The sequence below is a fragment of the Pelodiscus sinensis genome, chromosome 6 (genome assembly GCF_049634645.1).
Source record: "Pelodiscus sinensis isolate JC-2024 chromosome 6, ASM4963464v1, whole genome shotgun sequence".
Lineage (NCBI taxonomy): Eukaryota > Metazoa > Chordata > Testudines > Trionychidae > Pelodiscus > Pelodiscus sinensis.
The window spans coordinates 108,356,316-108,379,068 of record NC_134716.1 but is presented as its reverse complement, the minus strand read 5'-3'; the positions used below and the strand labels follow the sequence as shown (position 1 = coordinate 108,379,068).

The window sequence follows — 22,753 nt, the reverse complement described above, 5'->3', positions numbered from 1 at the left end:
TGTTATCTTTCTATTGTGGTCTATGAACAAAGTCCTGAAATCTCTAGTACACTTACATGTATCGGTGCACTCATACATGCACCCATGCAAATAACAGTTTACGTGCACAACTCCCCTCTCCCCCCCACACCCTCTCCACAAATGAGATATTACGGCGGGTTTGAGACTACACGAGAGAAATACAGACTGGGAATGATAATGAACCTCCCCTTCGCAAAACACTTCATCTCCTTTATGTCATAATTGACAAAAAGTTGAGAAATATTTATTCATCTGTAACTAAGCCCAATGTAACTAATGCAAGATAGCTATTCAATTAGTCAGTAAGAGTTCCTCTGCCTTTGAAGTGTAGAAACAGTCTCAGGGTCTGAGTTGCTAGCTGACTCTGGGCTTCATATGGTGGTGCTGCCCCTTTGAAACACCCCCTCCTTTTCCTCCACTCCTTGATGCCTCTTTCTGATAGATGTAAGGGGGGGAGGGGCGGGGGAGGAAGGAGGAGGGCCCGGAGCAACTAGTCAACTAGCGTGCTGACATAGTCAACTAGTTGTTCACATTCCTACTCCACAGCTCCCAGGGCACATCTACACAGCAGAGCAGAAGTCGAATTAAGCTATGCAATTTCAGCTACATCAATTGCGTAGCTGAAGTCAAAATAGCTTAATTCAGCTTTTGGCACTGTCTACACAGCAGGAAATCAAAAGAAGAACATTCTTCCTTCCACCTCCCTTACTCCTAAAGTTAGGGTTACAGGACTCGGAGTAAGAAGTCCTCCATCTTGACATGATTTTGAAATAATGGCTTGCTGTGTAGATGCACATTTTGTTATATTGAAATAACATCGGTTATTCTGAAATAACGCTGCTGTGTAGATGTACCCTCAATGTCTTGTGGCAAAAGCTGAATTCATATAAAAGAAGAGTTAATGCTAGGCAGAAGAGGAAAATATGGAGACATCTTCAATACCCACTCTATTTAGGGCATGTGATGTCAGATTGTTAAATTCTTCTACAGCCTTATGGTCGTGTAGATTCTGCACGGCATTCGGACACTGAAATAGTCACAATGGCAAAAGAGCTCTCCCAAGACCATATCCAATTCTAACTAGTGTCATTAAGCCCCGAACAGATCACTGCAACTGTTTTTATCTAAAATATGAGAAATCTCTGAGGAAGATCAGATTACAAGTTCACTACTCTCTGCACTGAAAGAATATAGTCCAGTTCCAGGTAGGGATGTGAATGTGTACACTATTAACAGATGAGCCTGGGGTCATCATTTAACCTTCATGGTTACACACAGCCTCCCCAAGCCAATCAGTGCTGCTCCCTCTAATACAGAGACAGCAGCGGGAGGGGAAGCAGGAGCTGGTACTTGAGGGGGGGGGGGGGAAGAGTGGGGAGGGGTTTCATGTTTTTCAGCATGTTTGACATTTAACTAAATAAACACATTTTAACATTCCAGTTCAAGATCACTGAATGGATTCTCATTTGAAAAACTGTCTCTCTGTAGCTACGACCTCTTTCACTGAAAGAGTGAAACTGTCAACCAATAGGGGAAGACGCAAGATGTTAACAGGAACTAGATCAGAACTTTGGAGCTCTTTTCCTGATGATATAAGGAAGGTCATTAACTCCATCATATTTGGAGCCAAAGTAAAACCCCACTTATTTGCTCAAGCCAGTGATGGGGAACCTCCAGTTTACTTGGATCTGACCTGCAGCAAGCCTCAGATTCAGTAGTGGTAGGTGCCAATATAAGAACTTCAGGGTCACAAGAGGGAAGGATTACTTCACACGGTGCCATTTGTACTTAGAAGCTCTTAACATAACATTTTTTTAACTGTCAAGAGATTTATGTTGCAAATCAAGGTACGTACAGTGAATTTTTGTGCGCTATACCATTACACATTCTGTTCAACGTAATGGAGTACTTATAGCGGTTACCTTAACTGGTCATTTCAATAATGTAATTTTTCCCCCTTGTACACTGTAACATTATAGCTATCTAGTTTATGTAAATAGTTTTAATGAAGATTATGTAGAAATAATTAGTGCGCAGCACTAAGGAAATAAAAACATGTACTCAGTTATTTGTGTATAACATTTGAGCACTTAACAGCTCTTGTTTCCTAGTCCATCTCCAGTTTACAAATTTTTCACTCACAGTTTATGTATTACAAATTCAAAATCTTATATTGCTAAATAGGAGATAAAAGTAATAGACTTCCATGCTTTTTTAATCACCTAATCAGTTCAAGGATGTGCTCTGTTTTCACAATTTTAAGTGTAAGTGATGTTATGACTGTTGCACACCTGAATTACACATGAATTACCTAAACTCAGTCCCTAACACTTCAAATTTAGAAGGTGAATTATAAATGTATTTTATCTTTAAAATGTTTTATTAATTTTACATGTTAAAATACTTTAGATTCATCCATCATACAAATAATATTAGACAAACTAGAGCCACAGCAAACAATTTCTATTTCACTTACATTTTCACCTTTCTTTTTTGTCATTGTTCATAAATGGAGGAGTTCCCTAGTTTATTTCTCTCTGATCCAAGTAGTTCTTGCGTAATGTACATAATTTTTCGGTTGCAAAACTGCATATTTAGTCAGTGTATTCAGGGTGCTAAAAGGATTGCTATTTGGTCTTTAAGTTTTAATATTGCGATATTAAAAAAATATAAATTAAGATAAAGACTCAGATCCTAGAAAGAAAATAATGCAAAGAGATTATTGTATCTTCATCCATTTCCAGTGAAGTAAATGGGATTTCACATAATCATAAATAGAGATTTAATAGTGTAGTCTATCTGCTTGTCAGTTAATGCTATAGACTACTCGCATTTCCTCCCTCCCTTGCCAGTAAATTTTTCAGCAGGATGAACAGCAACCCACCTCAGTCTGGCTTATGCCCGGTTTGGGACCTACTCCCTACTCTTGTGATGGATTTTTTATTTTGGATTTGATTTTCCAACACAATTAATATCTTCTTGTCTTAATCTGTCTAGTATACAAAGGTTATGCAAAATACTTTTTACTTAATCTCATTTCACATCCATAACTGTGAAGTCTCTCTCTCACTTAGAGGAAGGCAAGGTTTGACATTAAGAAAAAGTTCCTTTCAGGGTGGTTAACTGGAATAAATTGTCTAGGGAGGTAGTGGAATCTCCATCTCTGGAGATATTTGAGAATAGGCGTTAGATAAATGTCCATCAGGGATGGTCTAGACCATGTGTTCACAAACTGGGAGGCGGGCCCCTGGGTGGGTGGGGGTGAAGAAATTCCAAGGGGGGTGCGAGGTGGCCCAGTCATAACCCCCCCCATCATTCCCACCCCACGTTTTGCTGCTATTTTTTTGGGGGGGGGGCATAAGGGTTTCTCAAAAGTCAAAAAGGGGGCATGATGCCAAAAAGTTTGGGAACCGCTGGTCTAGACAGTATTGGGTCCTGCCATGAGGGCAGGGGACTGGACTCGATAACCTCTTGAGGTCCCTTCCAGTCCTAGTATTCTATGTTCTATGAATTCTTGCACTAACATATCTACAAAACAATAACCTGCATTTGTGAGGGGAACACAAAATGTAAAGACTGTTTCAGCACTAATTCCTAAGATCCTGTTTAAAAATTGATTCTGAAGTCTCATCTCCTTCCAATGAAGGAATTTTGCTGTTTGCTTCAATGGGAACTTCCATCCCTCATTCTTAATTTTTCATTTTGTCAACTAAGCAAGATCCTCCCACCCAATACAAAGGGAATATTAATTATTTTGTGATAGTCTACAGTTCAAAACTACAAACCTGCAAGATTCAGTAATTTGGGATACAACAAAACTGTAAAATGTGTGTTTAAGTAGTGTTTGTCATTCAGAGTTAAGAGTGGTGTTTACAGTTTTCTTTTGGGTGGTAAAGGATTTTTGCAGTTTTCTCAGCAAGTCATTTGCAACTAAGACTGTAAGTGCCATATATGCTTACTGAGCATAGTAACAACATAATTGGCAGACCTATCAAGTCTCACTTATTAAGGAGGGAGGTTCTTTGCCGTAAGAGCTGATCTCTCACATTTTATGTTTCAATTCTGTACTTCCAGAAGAGGATGAAAGCAACCATCTCTAATTTCCAATATGCATTTTTCTATTTTGAGTTATTTCAAGGGCACTTTTCAAAGTCTCCTCTTGTGATCAATTTTGGTAAACATTAGGGTTATTAGATAGCCTGTGATTGAACAATCATGTAACCGCATCAAATTAAAGTGGTTACACAACTATCTGACAGTCCCAAGAGATGGGGCAGGTGGCCAGTGCACTCCCAGCCTCACTCCCAAGGAGCCCCTGCCACCCTCTGTTGTTGCCTCTCGCAGGGTAGGGGTGGGTAGCCAGTCCACAAGGGGAACCAGTTTAAAAACCCTGCGCTCTAGCCCGTCTGCAGGGAGTCCAAGCAAGGGGATGGGAAGATGGGTCCGCAGAGCCAGCATGCAGAGAGAGCAGGCTTAAAAGCTGACTCCCTGTGCGTACTGGCTCCTATCTACCCTCCTCACCCTCCCTGCAGCTGACTCTCTATCAAGAATGCATGAAGTTGACAGGAGTAACCAATAAGTCGAGGTTTAGCGGTTAATCATGAGGTTGTCTACAAGTTGACATCCTTAGCAAACACCAGACATAGATTGGAAACGATCTCAAGGCTCCTTTTAAACATAAACCTTCCCTAAATCATCCGTCAGACGAATAGTTACATTATGCATACACCTTATCTATAGGAACACAGGACTGTATTAGCATCAGATTACCTCAACTTCTCTCTTGGTTAGCAACAAAACATAGGTGGATAAAATAAAGACTCCTAAGGGTAGAGCCTGTCTTTACTACATTTGTACAACTCTTAATAAAAACTGTTTTTGTCCCATAGGTGCTGTCATCATCATAGCTGGAGACTGAAAATAATTACTAGGTACTTATCACCTTTTGCCCACCAACCCCACTGACCAACTCCTCCTGGGCTCCCCCAGTGCCTCCTGCCTACAGGAAGTGACACTGAGGAAGCTCCATGAGGAAAGGCAAGGAGTAAGGATAAGGTGCACTTGGAGGATGATACAGGAAGAGGCTGCAGCTTGGTGAAAAGGGGGGTTGAATGCTGACAGGAAAAGGCAGGGTGGGGGCTTTGGGAAGGGGTAGTGTGGGGACAGGGCCTGGGTGGGAGGTTGACCTGTAACACAAACAAATCATTTTAACAGCCCATCAGATCACCTATCCAAAATGTTGCCACTACTAGTAGACAGTGTTGACAGAGAAGCCTTAGTGAAAAGGTCAGTCCATAATTATAATTATTAGCATGCTAATACTTTACTGAAGTGTTTTTTCAAGGCTCCTTTGCATTTTGTAAGCCATATGTAGTTATACTCCGAGCTCCACTGCTGAAACTTCAAACCTCACATCTGAGTAGAGAGACCTTTTTGTGGGAATGGGTTTTAAGGGTCCCTTCCTTTTTCTCCCTTCTGCAAAGGTTTTAATTTAATATAGAGAGAGGCTCAGAAAAATAAAACCCTACATTCCTGGTGCTTCAACTCTCCTTCATTGACCAGGTTCCCCCAAGAGGATTCTGCAGGGTAACAAAGACTCTCCCATCTCGCAGAGAGGGAGAGAGTCTGTGTGCGTGTAAATAAAATCCCTTCTCAGCGGGAGGGGATGAGAGGAGGCGGCAGCTCTGTCTCCCCAGCGTCACAGACTGTGAGAGGCCATTTTAATTTAAGGGCCTAGGGATCTGCCGCTGCTCCTCCTCCGCACGGAGCCCAGCTCCACCCCCACCCCGCACCCACCCCAGAGAACGGGGAGGCCCAGCCGCACACGGCGTGGGGCAGAGGAATCCCAGGCAGACGGGGGCGGCCCCACATGAGCAGCGGGAGAGGGGCTCCCGGCGGGCGGGGGAGTCGGGCGCCGGGCACAGGCCCCCCAAGCCGGGCGGAGGGCGGGGCGCTCGGTTACCTATACTGGGCAGCAGCCCCGCTGTGGGTGAATCCAAAGTAGTTGCCGGTGGCCATTTTGGCATCTTCCCCCAACCGGCTGGGCACTGCGGCGGCGAGGCGGCGGCGGTCGCGGCCATGGCGAGAGGCCCGGCGGGCGGGGAGGGGGGGGGGAGAGAAAGGGAGAGCCAGCGAGATCAGACACGAAGCCTCAGGCGGCCCCCGCGCGCGGCCCGCACGGCTGTCCCCCTCCCCCCCCGAGTGCGCCGTTACTCACCATAGGTGAAGGATACTACCGGGCATATGGGAATCATGGGTCCGGGCTGGCAGCAGTGGCGGCGGCCGCTGAACTCTCAACTCTCACCCCCCTCCCTCCTCACCGCCGCACTCTCTCCCTTCCCCCCACCCACCTACAGCCTCAACAACGACGGAGTGATGGGCGAGCAGGCCTGGCTAATGCGCGTGCGGCGAGTGGCTCGTTGGGGCTGATGGGAGATGTAGTCCCCGCTCATCCGGCCGTCACGCGCGATGTCGCGCATGGCTCCTGGGGCGGGGAGGAGGAAGCTGGGGAGGTTGGCGCGGTGACAATATGCGATCGCGGCTGTGCGGCGGCTGATGGGAAATGTAGTTTTCTCCTACTGCTTCTTCTCCAGCGTCAGCAGACGTGAAGAAGCTTATGAACAGGCCCAATGACGTATAGCAGCAACCATCTCAAACGCACGTTCGGTTTTTTCCCCTGGGGAAAGACGTTCATTTGTTTTGCACTCCCGTGTTTTATACTGAACGGCATGGGTCTGTAGTTCCGTTACCCCGTTCTCTGTACATGTCCACATATACACAGTCACCCATTATATAACATTGAGAGTAGCCATTCACCTTGTGCCATATGCTATCTCTCCTCACCCTCAACTTTTGCAGGTTCATCACTCCGACCAGATGATATTTGCACGACCAGATGATATTTGCACGCACCAAAGGAATAGCCACTTACACCTTTATCCTGCAATAAGCTTCAATCAGGCCCCAACCAGGGAACATCTTTAAAATCAATGGGGTACTAGACAGCTTCAGGGTTCTGCCAATGAGGCCCTGATCCTGCACACAACAAACGGATTCCTTATAGCCATGTGAGGATCTACCAGCACATCATTGCATGAAATTAAGAGGCCACATAGGTGGATCCCTTTGCAAAGCTGAGGCATAAAGTCCATAAACTGCTCATTTCACTCTCAGAAATGGATCCATAGAAGATTCCTTTGAAAACATGGTTTTTAGGGTTGACCCAGTATGAACAGTTTAGAGACAATTAATATGATCAGCTTTTGTTAGTAAACTTATTGTCCCAAGAGTCATCAAAAAACCTAAGCCTCCAAATATATGGGCCCAGGTTCACCATTTGTGTAACTGTAGTCAAAGCTATATTCAGTAAGCTAGATGCATTTATTTCTGGAATGGACTATATTGACCTTAAGACCCAATAGCTGCAGCAGCTTCAATAAACTAACAAAGGTCTGTCAAGTTGCACTCTTAAAAATGTAATTTTAAAGTAGACAATTAGAAGAATTTCACAAAGCGTAGAAGGATTTTGCTCTGTATTTCAAACAGATTTTTTTTAAAAAAAACTTTAAAAACAAGCTTTTTTAAAAAAGTTTTTGGTCATATCCCTTTACAATTATCACAGCTTGAGAGTATCTACTATCATTAAAAAACAATGACTCCCAAATTATTTTAACAGCTCATTTTTACCATTTATTTCACTATGGACATTTTTATTTATAAAATAGGCATAATTAAAAAAAAGAATCTGATTGTCTGTGCTTCTGCCTATGCATCTGTGATAGTCTAATCATATAACTTTCCACACAATTATTAGCATACCAATAGCACCAAATCACTCCCCCTGCTTTGTAAGCAAGTGGAGTAGCTTCCTAAGAGGAAATAAAGTTATGAACTTCTTGTTATCTTCGTTCCCAGTCCCACAATACCCACTCAGGCAGAGAAGGGAAAAAAGTCTGCACAGGTAAGAGAATCAACAAGGTGAACATAAGTGCTTTAAAGCTTCAGAGGGGGAGCTGAGTTAGTCTCTCCAGGATAAACTTAAAAAGCAAATAGGCTGGTAGCACTTTATAGACTAACAAAAAATGTAGATGGTATCATGAGCTTTCGTGGGCACAGCCCACTTCTTCAGATAACCAGAGTGTTGGATGTCCAGAACCAAAACTACTTCAATTATCACTTGGGTCCTCTCTCTGTGAAGAAATCAACTGGTAGTTAGAGCCATTTAATTGCTTTGCTTTCAAGCCAGCTAAAGTATTTATCCTGCAAGAGGGTTTACAGCGGTGGTCCCCAACCTTTTGGGGCTGCAAGGCGCCTGGAGCTCAAGAATGGCTCGGGCTGGCCCTGGTCACTAGGCCGGTGCACATAAATGCCATGGCGCCCGCAGGCACTGCATTGGGGACCACTGGTTTACAGAAACTGATACCTATGTACAGCAAAAGTCAACAGAACTAGGAATTAAGTCCCTTACAGCCTCAGTTGGAGTCAGGACACTTATTTTTAAGTCATTTTGTTTCTAAGAAATTCTTGACTTAATTTTCCAGAACTGGATTTAAAAGTTTACAGTATTTGGGAGTCTCTTCTCTACTTCATCCTTGAAATTTTTCCTCTTCTGACAAATGATTGCCAAATTTGTGTAGGACTATGTACACAGAAGATGCTTATCCACATGGTTTAATTTTGACTAATTCTTCATGCTTATCTTATTTTAAAGAGACAGTAATATAATCACTTAAGATAAAGACCTTAACTTGTTATAAGAGTATTTTTTAACATCCTCAGAGCAGCAGGGTAGGGATCTACTTTTAGAAAATTCTGTAGTATTTTCTTCAAAATGTCAGCACTATTTGACTAAGCATTACTCCTCAGCAATGCCCTGCTAAGAGTGTTCATACTCCACATAGTCACCAGAAACCATTAAGTGAACTACATTCATTATTTACATGAATAAGTAGCTTGCAGGATCTGGTGCACAGAATGAATTGCAGCATTGGACACACTAAAAGCTCAAAGAAACCCCACATCTTAATGATGGAAGTTATAATCCAAAGCAAATCTGTTTTATTATTTTTTTCTGATAAACTCTTCTCATGGCACTTTGAATGGAAGCTGTGTCTGCATCCTTGAAAAGGAAAGCAGTGGGGGAGGGGTCAGGAGGAAAGTGCGAAAGGAGGTGGGAAATGGAGTAAGCATGTTAAATGGGTATCTGCAAATATTTCTTAAATAAGGAAAGAGTTCTGTCCCACCTTTTCACCCAATGAGATACTACAAACACAGACAAACTATTTTAAGAGATGGAAAACTGTTGTTGGGGGACAAAAAATAAGCATGCTGCATGTTAGCCCATAGGGTAAATTCCTTCTTTCACCCTAACTTAAATACCCTGTACACCAAAAAATAGATAGGAACACAAATAGAAAGTGGATCTTTAATTTTGTCTCCTCAACTTGGGAGCAGGAGCAAGAGAAGATCTCCATAGTGAAATAGAAAAAGAAGCAGTTTAGCATGTACCATCCATTCTCATGATTTAATTTCAGTATCATGGTACCCAGACAGGATGAAAATATCTGCCACTGTCACAACATTGCACGATGTAGGTTTCTCTCCATCTCTTCTCTCCCCACAAAACCAGTCTCTTTGGAAGCTCCCAATATCATAGAAAAGCAAACCTGAAGTGGACCTGAAAGTTTTTGTTCCAGGAGCAAAAAAGGCTTATTTAAAATATATTCCTGCAGACTATAGGTTGTACCTCCCTAAACCAGGACTCTCAGATCCAGTGTTCCTTGGCCAGAGAGCCCAGGGCAGGGAGACCAATGGTGGGCAGGTGGCTCAGGCAACATGGAGAGCACAGTGCCAGAGAGCTCAGTGTCGCAGGGAATCCCACTATGCATCCAGGAGTCCTGCGGTAGGGGGCGCTGGCAGTGTAAGTAACCCCACAGCTGGGGATACATCAGTGCAGGGAGCTCTGGTGGTGTAGCCAGGAGTCTCGTGGGAGGGGCTCAGGCGGCGCAGGGAGCTCCAACAATTTATACAGAGCTGCTCCCTGTAGCAATGTGCTACTTATGGAGGACTTAGAGTTCTACCGATAGCATATCATTTTAGGGAGGAGCTCTGTATGAGACACCGGCGGAACATCCAGGAGCGTGGCCAGGGCTGAGGCAGACCGGTTTGTGTGTATGGTGGGGAAGGGGGAGGAGTGGGGCTCAGGCAGCATGGCTGGAGCCCTGTGGCAGGGGGTTAAGGCTGTCCGGAGAGCACTGCAGCTGGGAGTCCCAGGGCCGAGGTGTGCAGCCAGGGCCAGCAGCACAGCTGGCTGAGGGCAGTGGGGCTGGCTAGGGCCAAAAGCGAAGTCAGCATATGCCTGGGAGGCCATTGACAGGCGACCTCCCCAGTCTGGCAAATTCCCTTGTTCGGGACTGGTCAGGTCTCAGGGGTGCTGGACCATGGAGGTCCAACATGTATTAAAGACCTCATACTGGACATCCCCACTATAATTTGTCCTGGTATACATCCCTTCCACAATAAAGTCATTGACTCTTGCGGAAATTGATGAGTTATAAGTCCTCCTGTTTTCCACTCTTAAGCCATAAAAAAACCCCACCAAATTTGTGCAAATTGAAGTCAGCCACAAGAAAAAAAAACAACACCACACACACACACACACACACACACACACACACACACACAACTGGCTAGGTCTACACTGCAGGCTTCTTGTGCAAGATCGGCCATTCTTGCACAAAAACTTGAGGAGCGTCTACACTGCAGGCGCATTCTTGCACAAGTAAATGTACGGTAAAGCATCAGAAGAGGGGGCTTCTTGCGCAAGAGTTGGGATTGATCCTGCCTAGAGCAGGGGACTGGACTTGATGTCCTCCTGAGGTCTCTTTCAGCTCTATGGTTCTATGATTCCTTTCCCCCAGAGGAATAAGCCCTGTTGCGCAAGAGGGCAATGTAGATGGACAAGAGGGGCTTCTTGTGCAAGAAACCCCTATGGCTAAAATGGCCATCAGAGCTTTCTTGCACAAGAGAGCATCCACACTGCCATGGACGGTCTTGTGCAAAAGCACATCTCTTGCGCAAAAGCAAATGGCAGTGTGGATACACTCTTGTGCAAGAACTCTTGCGCAAAGCAGTTCTTGTGCAAGAAGCCTGCAGTGTAAACGTAGCCAATTTGTTTTCTTCAAAATATATCTTTTTAAAAAGGGCTAGTTAGTTATCTTGCTGTAAAATTACCCTGCTTCCACACACACCTTTTTAAGACATGAAGAAAAAGCCTAATACGAACAGTACTAATTCTCTTCTCATAGGTTGTATCTACATTGCATGCTTCTTGCGCAAGAACTGCACTTCTTGCGCAAAAACTCGCCGGCTGTCTACACTGCACGCATATTCTCGTGCAAGTAAATTTACAGTATAGCATCAGAAAACGGCTTCTTCCAGAAGAGTTATTCCTCTCCCCATGAGGAATAAGCCCTCTTGTGCAAGAGCTCTTCCACAAGAGGGCAGTGTAGACAGGCAACATGAATTTCTTGTGTAAGAATCCCCTATGGTTAAATGGCCATCAGAGCTTTCTTACTGAAGAGAGTGTCCACATTGCCATGGATGCTCTTGTGCAAAAGCACATCTCTTCCACAAAAGCACGTGTCAGTGTGGACGCGCTCTTGTGTGGAACGCCTTTTGCACAAGAACTCTTGCACAGAACAGTTCTTGCACAGAAGCCTGCAGTGTAGACGTAGCCATAGAGATTAAGGAAAATGTGTTACCTCTTGGCAACAGATCTACATGATAGAAGAATGTTACAGGTCAAAACAGAGGTAAATATAATGAATGAACCCATTTATTAAACCAAAGATAATAGGTTACATCATTTACAAAGTCTCAGTGAGACAAGAGTTATGAAAAAGGGAAAATCATGCAATTATTTTAATTTTATACATTTCATATTACAATTATAAAGCTGGTAATTATAATTCATAATGCATGTGTGACACAGAGAACCAATAACTGTATAGTGTAATAAAATCCTTCACACTTTCTCTCCTCAGCCCATTGTTTGTCGTCATTACAGGTTGCATAGGTCTAGAACCTATTTTGGGGTAAGATAGTGGAATTAAACTAAAGCCTTCAAACTTTCACTGATAATTGTGAGCTTCAATACATTCTAATTCATGTGAAAAAAACTAATGAAAAGACTAATACTACAGACATAATAAAAATACCTTGTTAAATACCTTGTTCTGCCTTGTATGGTTTTAGGAGTAAAGAACCATGTGCAGTTAATTACTGCTATATGGCTAATGCAGATTTTATTGGAAAAGTTGCAACATCATATTTTCCCTCATTCTCATCCAAAAATCTAAGCATGCTAGTTAAAATTTCTCCCTCTGAATGCAAAGTCAAGAGCCAACCCCACAATATTATTTCCAGACAAATTATTAGTATGTGAAATGAAATGAATTTATCATACAATTAAGGAAATTCATGAGAGAGAGAGAGAGAGAGAGAGAGAGAGTTTGGATAGAGAATACACACTATGGTAGGTATTTTAAGGGTTCTGAAAGTGAAATTGAATCATCTGTGTCAGCAAGTAGAAAAAGGGTTTACCTTGGGAGAGTAAATCTTCTTCAAATTTTCTTAAAATAGCTAGAATATTTCTTTCTTTTGACACAGAACGATGGATAGAACTAAAAAAAGATAACTGGGTTAAGTAATGAAACAGCACTCAAAAAGGAACCTCTATTCACAGGAAAATGTAACATTAGAGCCCTCACTTGAACTAAACATTCCCATCCTGAAACCGCTCTGCTGCTTAGAACTATTGATACTAGAAGGGATTTGAGTGCCTGCTTGGAAATATAGCCCAGGTGGAATGCATTAACTAATTAAGAACCATAAGGGAATATCCTTGTCTCCTTTATTTTGATTTCTTCCAGTGTCAAAGTCCTTGATTTAAAGTACAAATATTATTTAGCATATGCCTTATCAACCATTCTCTATTTTGATGTGAATTTAATGTCCATAAAAGTTTCTTGCATTAGAACTAAGAAATAAAATCTGTTAGCAGCTTAGAATACTTGCACATTATAAAAAAAGTGTGCAGGTATTTTTATTCTAAGAGTGTGTTAATTAGGTAAAGGATCTGAAAAAAACACCTTCCATATTTATCTAAGACTCTTTTGTATATTCCTAAAGAACACCTACCTATGGAAATACAGGTCTGTTCTATATTTATGCAGTCTTTCTTACTGTAATTTAAAGTAATCATAAAATCCTGCTGAATGTATTTGTGGCTGTGGGACCTTGCTAGATGTTGCTTTTATTTCCACCACAACTCTTGATTCAAAATGTGACCAGCTGTGCATGACTCTAATTTCAAATGCACATTGGCTGCAGTACAGGTTGAACTTCTCTTGACCAGGACTCTCTGATCTGGCAATATCCCTTGGTTGGGAGCCCTGCAGTACAGCTGCCCTGTGGCAGTGAAACCTGGAGCACTCCAGTGTGAGGGCTGGGGAAGGTAGCAGGGCTGACCAGGGGGCTGGAGCCCAGCAGTGGGACTGCCCAGCAAGACCAGGAGGTAGTGGGGTTGCTTGCCTGGCAGTACAACTAGGAGCCCTGCAACCCTGCTGTCGACCAGTGGCTCAGCTGCGCAGTGGGACTAGGAGGTAGTAGGGTTGCCCTGTGGGGCTGGGAGCCTGACCGGAGGGCTGCCTGGTGGTGGGGCCAAGAACTCAGGAGTGGGACTGCTGAGTGGTATAGCAAAGAGCCCGGCAACCCTACTGCCATCTGGTGGAGCTTCCAGGTGAGGTTGGGAGGCAGTGAGGCCAACAAGGATTAAGGGGTGTTTCGGAATAGCGCTCTATTTTGAAATTATCTTGAAATATGCTATGTAATTTGTATAGCTCAAATTGCATAGTTTATTTTGAGCTATGGGTGCAGTGTATACATACCCTATTAGAGTTGCTGGGGCCCAGAACAGAAGTCTGAAGCCCTGCTGCATGAAGTCCAGCCGAAGCCTAAGCAATGTAGTCTTTTAGGCCCCGGTGGCATAAGACCCCAAACAATTGTCCTAATTCCTACCCCTTAACACCGGCTCTAGTTTTAATATGCAGAAAAGCAATTATTGTGGCACAAGTGGGCCGTGTAGTTTTTATAGCATACTGAAGGGGGTTTCAGAAAGGAAAAAGCCTGAAAACCTCTGTTCTAAATTGTAGCAGATAATACCTTTTGTAATCATTCCGTGGACGCTGGGCCTGCTAAATGACTGAACTGGACTAATGCTAGAATATCCCTTGCCCTGTTCCTCTCCCTACAACCTTGTCCTACCTCTTTCTCCTGAGGCCCCACTTCATCCACTCCTCTTTGCTGCCCCACTGCTCATTGTTTTTACCTTCCCACCCCTCTGCCCAGGGCAGGAGGGAGAGGGACTCGCCTGCAGAGCCAGGGCTCCCTGCAGGTAGAAGGGGGCTCAGGCTGCATGGGGGCTGGTGTGGCTGCTGAGCTGGCACCTCCCTACCGCAGCTTGGCAGATGTCGAGTATCTGCGCAGTAGATTGCACTGGATGCTATCAGGTCCCCTGTCCAAGCAGACTTTCTGGACGAAAACTGGGCACCTGGCCACCCTAGTCCTGTTTCCCTGCTCTGTGGGGTCCCTGGCCCTGTCTGACGGGGGTGGCTAGGCCCATGGTGGTGGAGGGGAGATAATGCCTGTTCCCTTTTACGCTGCGGGGGGGAGCCCAAGGACATCCATAGAGACGCTTCCCCTTTAAGCGCCGCCTTCTCCGGAGCACCCGACGTGACGCGCGGGGTGACGTCATTGCGCAGGCAGGTGGGTGGTGCTTTTTGGGTGCGTCATTTCCGTTTCTCTTAGTGGTGGTTCGGAGAAGAGAGTAGCACGCAGAGCGGGACGTGAGTATCGCATCGCGCCCAGCTCCCGCCGCCATTTTAATCTTCTCTCTCAGCTCAGGGCCTGCCGAAGCTGGGGGAAGGGGGAGCCTGCAGCTCCACGCTCGGAGCCGCGGGAGGCTGAGCCGCTGCCTCTGGAGCGCTGGGGAAGGCTCGGCCCGCGTGGTTCCCGCTGAGCTCCTGTTCTGCCCAGTGCCCCCGCTCACCGTTGGGGAGGGGGAGGGTGTCAGGAGACGCTGCCATTGTCGAAGGGGGGGGGCGAAGGAGAGCGTCTGAGTATGGGAGAAAATGGCGGCGAGGAACCGCCTACCCCTAAACCCCCACTGCGCGACCCGCCCCGTTCCCCCCCCCCCCCCCCGTCATGCTGGCACCGCCGCATTGAAGCTTCCCCTCCCCCTCCCGGTTATTGATGCCTCCCGAGTCGCCCGCCCGCTCTCCCCACGCTCGGTGATGCGCCGCGTGCTCCCTCTTCTTGACCCGCCCCGTCTCCTCCCCTTCTCTGTTCTCGTGGGGGGAGGAATCCGAGGGAGAAAATGGCGACTGGGATCTGCCTCCCCCTCTTCTGTATTTCTAGGCTGTGCCCCGTTCTCTACTCGGTGACCTGTCCAGTCCCACCTCCCTCGAGTTCCCCCTTCAGTTGCTCCTCCCACGCCATTTTCTTCTCCGCGTGGTGCCCTGTCTCCTTCCTATCCCTGTATACTAGATAACCTTGTCTCTGAGTGACCCATACAATGACAGTCCCTATTTTCTCCTTCCCGTGTGTTCTTATCCTAACCCTAACCTATACTCTTTATCATTCCCCACTGATTCTCTGTGCCTTCATCCTATTCTCATTATTGGTGTCCACCCTCTTTTACATTGCTGTCCTCTTTTGCTTTAATTCTGCCCTTAAAAAAAATCTGTATCATTGCCTGGCCTTCCTTTCTTGCATGCTGTGTCAGAGCCACTGGCTTACTTATGTTCCTCACCCACATAATGGGCCCTGCTCCTTTTCAACATATTTCCAGTTCTCTAACATGGCTAACAGATCTTTTACTCTCATCCCTTTTGTAATCCCCAGCACATTCTAGTTTCCCGTTTTCCTTCTAATCTGTTACATTTCCCCTCGTGGTGGCTGCTTTTCACTTCCTGTTCTGTTTCTCCACTTTTAATCATTTCATATGTCAGGTCCAAATTTACTGACCTTCTAAGCCACATAAGACAGTCTTAAGAAATTTGAAAGCCAGAGTGCACCTGACTGGGTCCCATTGAAGCCTTGAGATATCCTTCCCTGTTTAAATAGAAGCCTGTACCCCAGGGCTGGGCATGCGGCCCTGGGGGCCTGATCCGGCCTGCAAGGCTACATCTGGCTGCTTTCTATTTATATCCTGCTGCCCATGCCACTGAATTTCCAGGAGGTGGCTCAGACAGCAGGATTCTATTTAAATGGCTCACACCTCCTAGTCACAGTGCTATTCGAGCCACAAGCCCTTGTAAATAGTTGCAACTACCCTGGGTAGCTGCCAGGCAACAAGGTAGCAGCAAAGCTCGGAGCCAGAAGCCCTTTGCTATGTTTTTAATTCACTGTCTCCGGTCCCAGACAATTTTGGGAGGAAGCTAGTCACCAGGCCCACTCCTTCCTCCATATGCCCCTTCTGGGAGTGAAACCAGCCCATGAACATGTACTAAATTCGTTAAATGGCCCCAGTGTGAAAATTATTGCCCTTCCCTGCCCCGCCATCCTGCTCCAAGAGGGAGATCCTGAGCGGCCCCCCCTTTTTTTCCTGGTAGGTGATAGGTGGAGGATGCTCTGACTTATGCTTTTTAACTGTAAAGAGCCACATGCGACTTACAATCAGTTTGGTCAGCCATGTCCTATATAGTTACGCATTCATCTGAACATACTACTTTGCACTAAGTTATTACCCTGATAGTCATTCTCCCCTTATTGACATAAACCTATAGTTCACATACTCCCCAATCTCCCACTATAGTTCCTTTCTTACAGACTTTGCCTCTTTATAAGATACTTTTCTGTTTTGTACTTTCAAAGTCTGGAAATGTATTAAAAGCAGTTTATTAGAATCTATGCCTCTTTTGAATACTGAATATTATATGTTCGCATACTATAGTCATAGGTTTAGAGAGTAGACCCAGGCCTTCCAAAAGATAAAGATTTCCATGCATGCCTAACTAATGAAAATGGGGCCTTAAGTGGTTTGCCTGAGTTCACGTAGGAAATATTTGGCAGTTTAGATTGAGAATACAGTTTAGATATTCTTACTAGGGATGCAATAGTATAGTCAATTAACTGATAACCAAAAGCTTATAAGTTAATGCTAATAGACTTCATGCATTTCCCTCTTCCCACCCTGGCCAGTAAATTTTTTAGCAGGCTGGCTAACAGCCCAGCTCAGTTCTGGCTAACACTGGGTCCAGAACCTACTCCAGCTGCGGTTCTGCATTTAAAGTGTATAAGGAGGCACGTAGGCAGCCTGGCTCAATTCCAGCTCATGCTGCGTCCAGGAGCTCAGATCCACCTTGGGTCGCTGCCACCTTGTTCTGCTGCTGCTTTATCAGAGGCAGCAGCACTGGGCAAGAGGCAGCTGGTCCACAAAAGGACCTGTTTTTTAAACTGGCTCCCCTTGTGGACCAGCTCCCACCAGATCCTGCACTGCTGCCTCTGTTAGAGCAGCTGCTGTCCCCATCCCCAGGGCCTATAGAATAGTTGATTAACTGATAAGTCATGAGGTTACTTGACTATTCAGTTAACTGATATTTAACATCCATAATTCTTATCTAAATGTGGCTTAACTGCAATACTATTTTTAATAATACCTTGAAACATAGTAGGAAAAGTGTGTAATTATAGCTCTGTACTACTTTGTTAGCACTTGTCTACTTTGATTTCCAGGTCACAGACAAAGTAACAGTACATAAAAGTGAGGGAAGTTTTTTCCAGATAATGCTGTACACGTTTTATGACATTAATTGAAAGCTTCTATTTAAATGAATGTAAAAATGTTTAGTTTGTTTTGATAAATTTAAATTTTAGACCAACCTGTATATTTTGTGCTTCCCCAAAATATGCTAGTTGTTAGGGATGTAAGTGACTTGTTGACTATCTGATAAGCATAAGTTTATTGGATAGTCTATAGTTTATTGGAGACGGGGGAGGGGACAGGAGGAGCACGGGAGCGGATGCTGGGGGAAGCCAGTTTAAAAGCTGGTTCCCCTCAGCACCGTATCTGTGAGGGGGCAGGGAAGGTAGAGGTGCACCAGGAGTGAGACTGAATTAGTCTCCCCTTGTGCCCCTTCTGCAGTGATTCTCCTTTTGAAATGTACAAGAGCCCTGCTACATTTCAAAAGCAGAAGCCCCACAGGGAGTGCAGGGCCAGCAGGAGACACCTCTGCTGCTCCGTGCTCCCTGCGGGCTTCCTTTGGAAAGGCTGAGGTGCTGCAGGAAGCGCGAGGCCAGCAGAAGTCCAGGCAGGGCTCTTGTTACAGTTTATAAGGGCACCTCTGCTTTTGGACTAATCGAGTAGTTGATGGAAATCCCATTGACTATTGAATTAGTTAATCTAAATTTAACATCTCTTCTGGGTGTATCAAAAAGCAACTAAAAACTGATGCCAGGTCTGTGCTATAAAGTTATACTGATATACTGAACAAGTCATACCCCTGAGTGCAGTAGTTACACCACCCTAACCCCCACGGACAGTGCTGTGTCAATGAATGGGATTCTCTCATTAACATAGCTACTGAATCTTGAAGAGATGGGCTAACTGCACTGAGAGGAGAAATGCTCCCTTCAATGTAGTGGTGTTTTAGTAGAGAAAACAGTACTGCAGTGCAGCTCCTGCTAATGCAGCACATTAAATGTAGACCTGCCCTGAGTCCTTGTTCTGATGAGGTTACAAACTGAGACCATACACAAATGAAGGGAATGGATCAAACAGAAGGGAGATGAAGGACTAGGGTGATATGAAATTCTGCAATTGTTCAGATAGGCTATATTGACTTTTCTGCCCCTTTATGTTGGCTTCAAAGCAGTAATGAGTTTTAGGAGAGATTTAAATAAGATGAAGGACAAAGCTTTGCGAAAGGGTACGGAGACTATTCCTGTAAGGGCAACGGATCCTGTATAATATTTTATCACAATATATGTCTTCTCTCCAGAATGCCTAAATCAAAGGAACTTGTGTCTTCAAGCTCATCTGCCAGTGATTCAGATAGTGAAGTTGACAAAAAGGTGAGTATTGGATACAATTGCTTACTGCATTTTAGTCTAGAAATGAAAGAAACCCACCAAAATTATTCTGTTTTGAATTAGGAGGCAGTTCTGTTGGCATATGTATATCATGCTATTTGTGTTGCTTAGCTCTTTTGTTAAAACTGGGATCAGTGATTGGTGGGTGACGTGCTTGTAAATATGTAATCTATCTTTTTAAGATTGGTTGGCTTTGCCTCCTTTGGCATTTCACTTGGGGCATCTTAATGACAAGGTTCTTGGAGTTCTGTGGATCTCTGAGAGAAGAATACTAAACCGTTCACATACTCCATTAACATTTCTTTTCTTTCTAACCTGGTGAAGAAGTGATGTTGAGAACCATGATTGTTTAGTTTCTGAAGCGTATTGAGTGGAACATGCTGGGCTAACTTGATTCTAGTGAGCATTCTGCATTTGAAATGCTGACTGAAGTTTTCTTTGTTTATGACAATACAGTATTTTGATGTGTATTCTGTAGTCCATTTTGGATACTAATACTGTGGAAACATATCCTAGAGTAGTGTGTGTAAATTAGTAACAAAATAGTAAAATCAGACAAAAGAGAGGGGATAATTCTTTCCATCCTTCCCTCTCCCTTGAATTAGGGAAATTTAAAATGCAAGATGAGTATGTATACAAAGAAAATATACTGTCCAAATAACTTTTAAGATAATCTTTGGGTTCCAAAAGATTATTTTAAGTCCCACATGTACTCCTTTTTTGAAATAGCCAGTATTTTTTCCTCCTGGCTCTAGGCAATTTTAGTGCAAGGTAAAACTTTAAGGATAAGGTCAACAAAAGTGTTTGTTCTTGGTTTATATCTGTTCCTGTTGGAGCCACTGAGGTATGTTGACACCAGCGTTACTTTATTAAGCTGAAGTTGTGTACCTTAGGCTCACCTTCCCACCGTAATTCAGGATTTTGGAGACTTACATTTATGGTGAGATGCACTGTATAATATAGTAGTTCTTAGCAGCTTTAATGTCTCCTTTTTAATAACCAATAAAATGGAGTGTCTTATTTCTGTTTTAAAATTTTTTGTTAAAGGCAAAGAGGAAAAAGCAAGCAGCTCCAGAAAAACCTGTGAAGAAACAAAAGACTGGTGAAACTTCTAAAGGTGCAGCTTCCTCTAAGCAAAGCAGCAACAGAGATGAGAATATGTTTCAGGTAATATTGATAATGCTAGGTCTAGAGCTGTTAGATTTAAGGATTCCTAAGGAAACATTTTATCATTTGTATTTATCCTGTTATGTTTATGAAGAGAACTTTGAACACTTTGTTTTCTTATCCAGGGATAGCATAGTATTCAATCCCTTGGAATTTTTTGGCTAAATGTTGTTACAATGTTAGAGTGAAAAGCCTAGTTTGCACCACTGTGGGCCATCAATCTAAGTTACACAACTTCAGCTATCTGAATAACATAGCTGAAGTCAACATATTTAGGTCTGCTTACTGTAAGTTGTCAGCTGACGCTATCCATTGACTCTGTTCATTCTTGTAATGGTGGATGGAGTATAGTAATCGCTGGTAGAGTGCTTAGTGATTGATTTGTCATGTCTGTATTATACATGATAAATCAATCCTTGCTGGCTTGATCGCTTCCCATAGATCCAACCTGTAGTGAAGACAAGACCAAAGTGAGATGTTCAGAAAAAGTAATGATGATATTTATTAGAGTAAAATAAACCATACTGTGCCATTCAATTCTAATTTTAGTTCATTGATTGTATCGGTTATTCCCAGTATTTTGTCCTAGTAGAAGTTTCTATTGTAGACTGTGTTAATAGAATTAGGCTGTAAATGTTTATTTAAAACAAAATCTGTGAGGAAACTTTCTAGTCAGGGCCTTTTGATTTCTGGGAACTTCTTGTCAAAATATGACTTCTGTGTTTACCCAGCTAGACCAAGAACAGCTGTCAGAGCTCTTGCCAATCCAGACATGCTCTCAGGATAAGTTTGTCCTTGAGTTTATATGTGCTCCTTTCTTCTGATACTCAGTTAGTAAAAACCGAATCTCAGAACAGACTGATTTTAAAGGATTTTTTTTTTTTTTTTTTTGGTAGAGTACTGCCACTGGTCTTGAAGTGTGCGCTAGCCTCTTAAGACATGCCCAGGATCCAATAATATCTTTTTGGCAATGAGGAATTCTGGGTATTGTGGTTCCCAAGGAATCTGATCTGTAAACTGTATGCAGAGCTATAGTGATGTATCCTGCATCCGGAATCTGACTTCAATCAGAACACTTCCCAAGTTTGAAGTTCTGATTTGCACTTTTGTCAGACAGACTAGCAGCAGTGTATCCGAGCAAAAATTAAATGTTTATATGTTGACACTTCTTTTAGGGGTTTTTCACAGTGGAAGAGGGTGACTTCTGGAAGTTCTAATAGTGCTGCCAGGTTCAGTTAATCTTAGGAAATCATATAGTTGCTTATCATGTACAGGCTGTCCTCACTATAAATCCAAGATATGTTCCAAAAAAATTGGATTTACAGCAAAATAACTTAGTGGGGAATTTTTTCCCTACAGTTGACTTCCATTTGTGCACTTTTTTTTTCTCGTGACTTAAGAGTGGGGAAATGGAAGGACTTAATAATGCATCAGTTTCTACAATACTCAATGACTTCAGTGCGAACCGATGTATACTGGGGTGACTTATAGCGCCTTGTGTGTGTATATATATAATCTGCATTTTTTTTTTTTTTTTTTTTTTTTGCAACCTAGGTTTAAACTTGGTTGTGAGATCCAATTATCTAATTCCGTGGTCACCAACCGGTCGCTCGCGAGCTACTGGTCAATCTTGAGGCCTCGACCAGTCGCTCGCGAGGCGTCCTGTAAGCCCCGCCCCCATTTCCCTCCCACCCCCCAGAAGCCTCACTGCTTACCTCGAGAGAAGACGGAGGTAGTGTTGGATTCCGGCGGGCGGGGGTTTGGCCCCAGGGCTTCCCGGCGTGGGTGGGGGGGTCGGCCCTCTGGGCAGGCATGCGCAAGGCTTTCCTGCACGGGAGGATTGGCCCCGGGACAGGTGCGCGCGTGGAGGGGGGAGTTGGCTCCGGGGCAGGCGTGCGCGCGCGGGGCTTCCCTGCGCCGGGGGGGGGGGTTGGCCCCCTGGGCAGGTGCGCGCGCAGGGCTTCCCTGGGGTCGGCCCGGGGCAGGCACGCGCTGGTTTCCGGGGGAGGGGGGAATGCTGGGAGGAGGGAGATGCAGGGGACTCTCTGCCTCCACTGGCATCCCACTCCCCTGTCCCCACTCCCCGTCCTCAACTACAGAGTACTGTCCCCATTCCTGTCCCCACTCCCCGAACTCTGTCCCCAGCTACAGAACTGTCCCCACTCCCCTGTCCCCAGCTACAGAATTCCGTCCCCACTCCCCGAATTCCGTCCCCACTCCCCGAACTCTGTCCCCATTGGCACTCTGTCCCCTGCTGCAGAATCCTGTCCTCTGCCCTCCCAGCACCCTGTTCCCTCTCCCCTGCCCCCAGCCACAGTACTCTGTCCCCACAAAATGTATAACTATAAATGCTTCATTTTAGATTTAAATAGCATGAATTAAAAACAGACCATTTATTTTATAACTATAAACA

The 22,753-nt window shown here is 44.3% G+C and overlaps 2 protein-coding genes and 1 long non-coding RNA gene across 9 annotated transcripts in view; 1 reads left to right on the top strand and 2 right to left on the bottom strand.

Annotated features, from left to right (window-relative positions):
- ZFR (zinc finger RNA binding protein) overlaps window positions 1-6,422 on the bottom strand; it is a 55,298-nt gene extending 48,876 nt beyond the window's left edge. For 2 of the 3 annotated variants that reach the window (XR_012904961.1, XM_075932589.1), the window contains exons 1-2: window positions 6,239-6,422; window positions 5,984-6,068 (exon numbers count right to left, since the gene is read on the bottom strand). Coding sequence is in view for 2 of the 3 variants with exons in the window: in XM_075932589.1 (XP_075788704.1) it covers window positions 5,984-6,068; window positions 6,239-6,275 (122 nt within the window). In the remaining variant the exon portion in view is untranslated. The remainder of the gene's footprint in view (window positions 1-5,983; window positions 6,069-6,238) is intronic. The other variant, XM_075932590.1, reaches the window with a different exon arrangement.
- Window positions 6,423-11,885: 5,463 nt separating this feature from the next.
- LOC112544710 (uncharacterized) lies at window positions 11,886-14,856 on the bottom strand. 2 transcript variants are annotated; one of them, XR_012904964.1, is made up of 3 exons: window positions 12,792-14,856; window positions 12,625-12,704; window positions 11,886-12,106 (listed from the first exon to the last, which is right to left on the bottom strand). It is a non-coding gene; the product is annotated as an uncharacterized LOC112544710 (long non-coding RNA). The 2 variants fall into 2 exon arrangements; XR_003088047.2 differs by having other exon boundaries at window positions 13,971-14,856.
- Window positions 14,837-22,753, top strand: part of SUB1 (SUB1 regulator of transcription) — a 26,399-nt gene continuing 18,482 nt past the window's right edge. For 3 of the 4 annotated variants that reach the window (XR_012904962.1, XR_012904963.1, XM_014570199.3), the window contains exons 1-3: window positions 14,837-14,927; window positions 19,083-19,155; window positions 20,221-20,340. Coding sequence is in view for 2 of the 4 variants with exons in the window: in XM_014570199.3 (XP_014425685.1) it covers window positions 19,084-19,155; window positions 20,221-20,340 (192 nt within the window). In the remaining 2 variants the exon portion in view is untranslated. The remainder of the gene's footprint in view (window positions 14,928-19,082; window positions 19,156-20,220; window positions 20,341-22,753) is intronic. The other variant, XM_006116525.3, reaches the window with a different exon arrangement.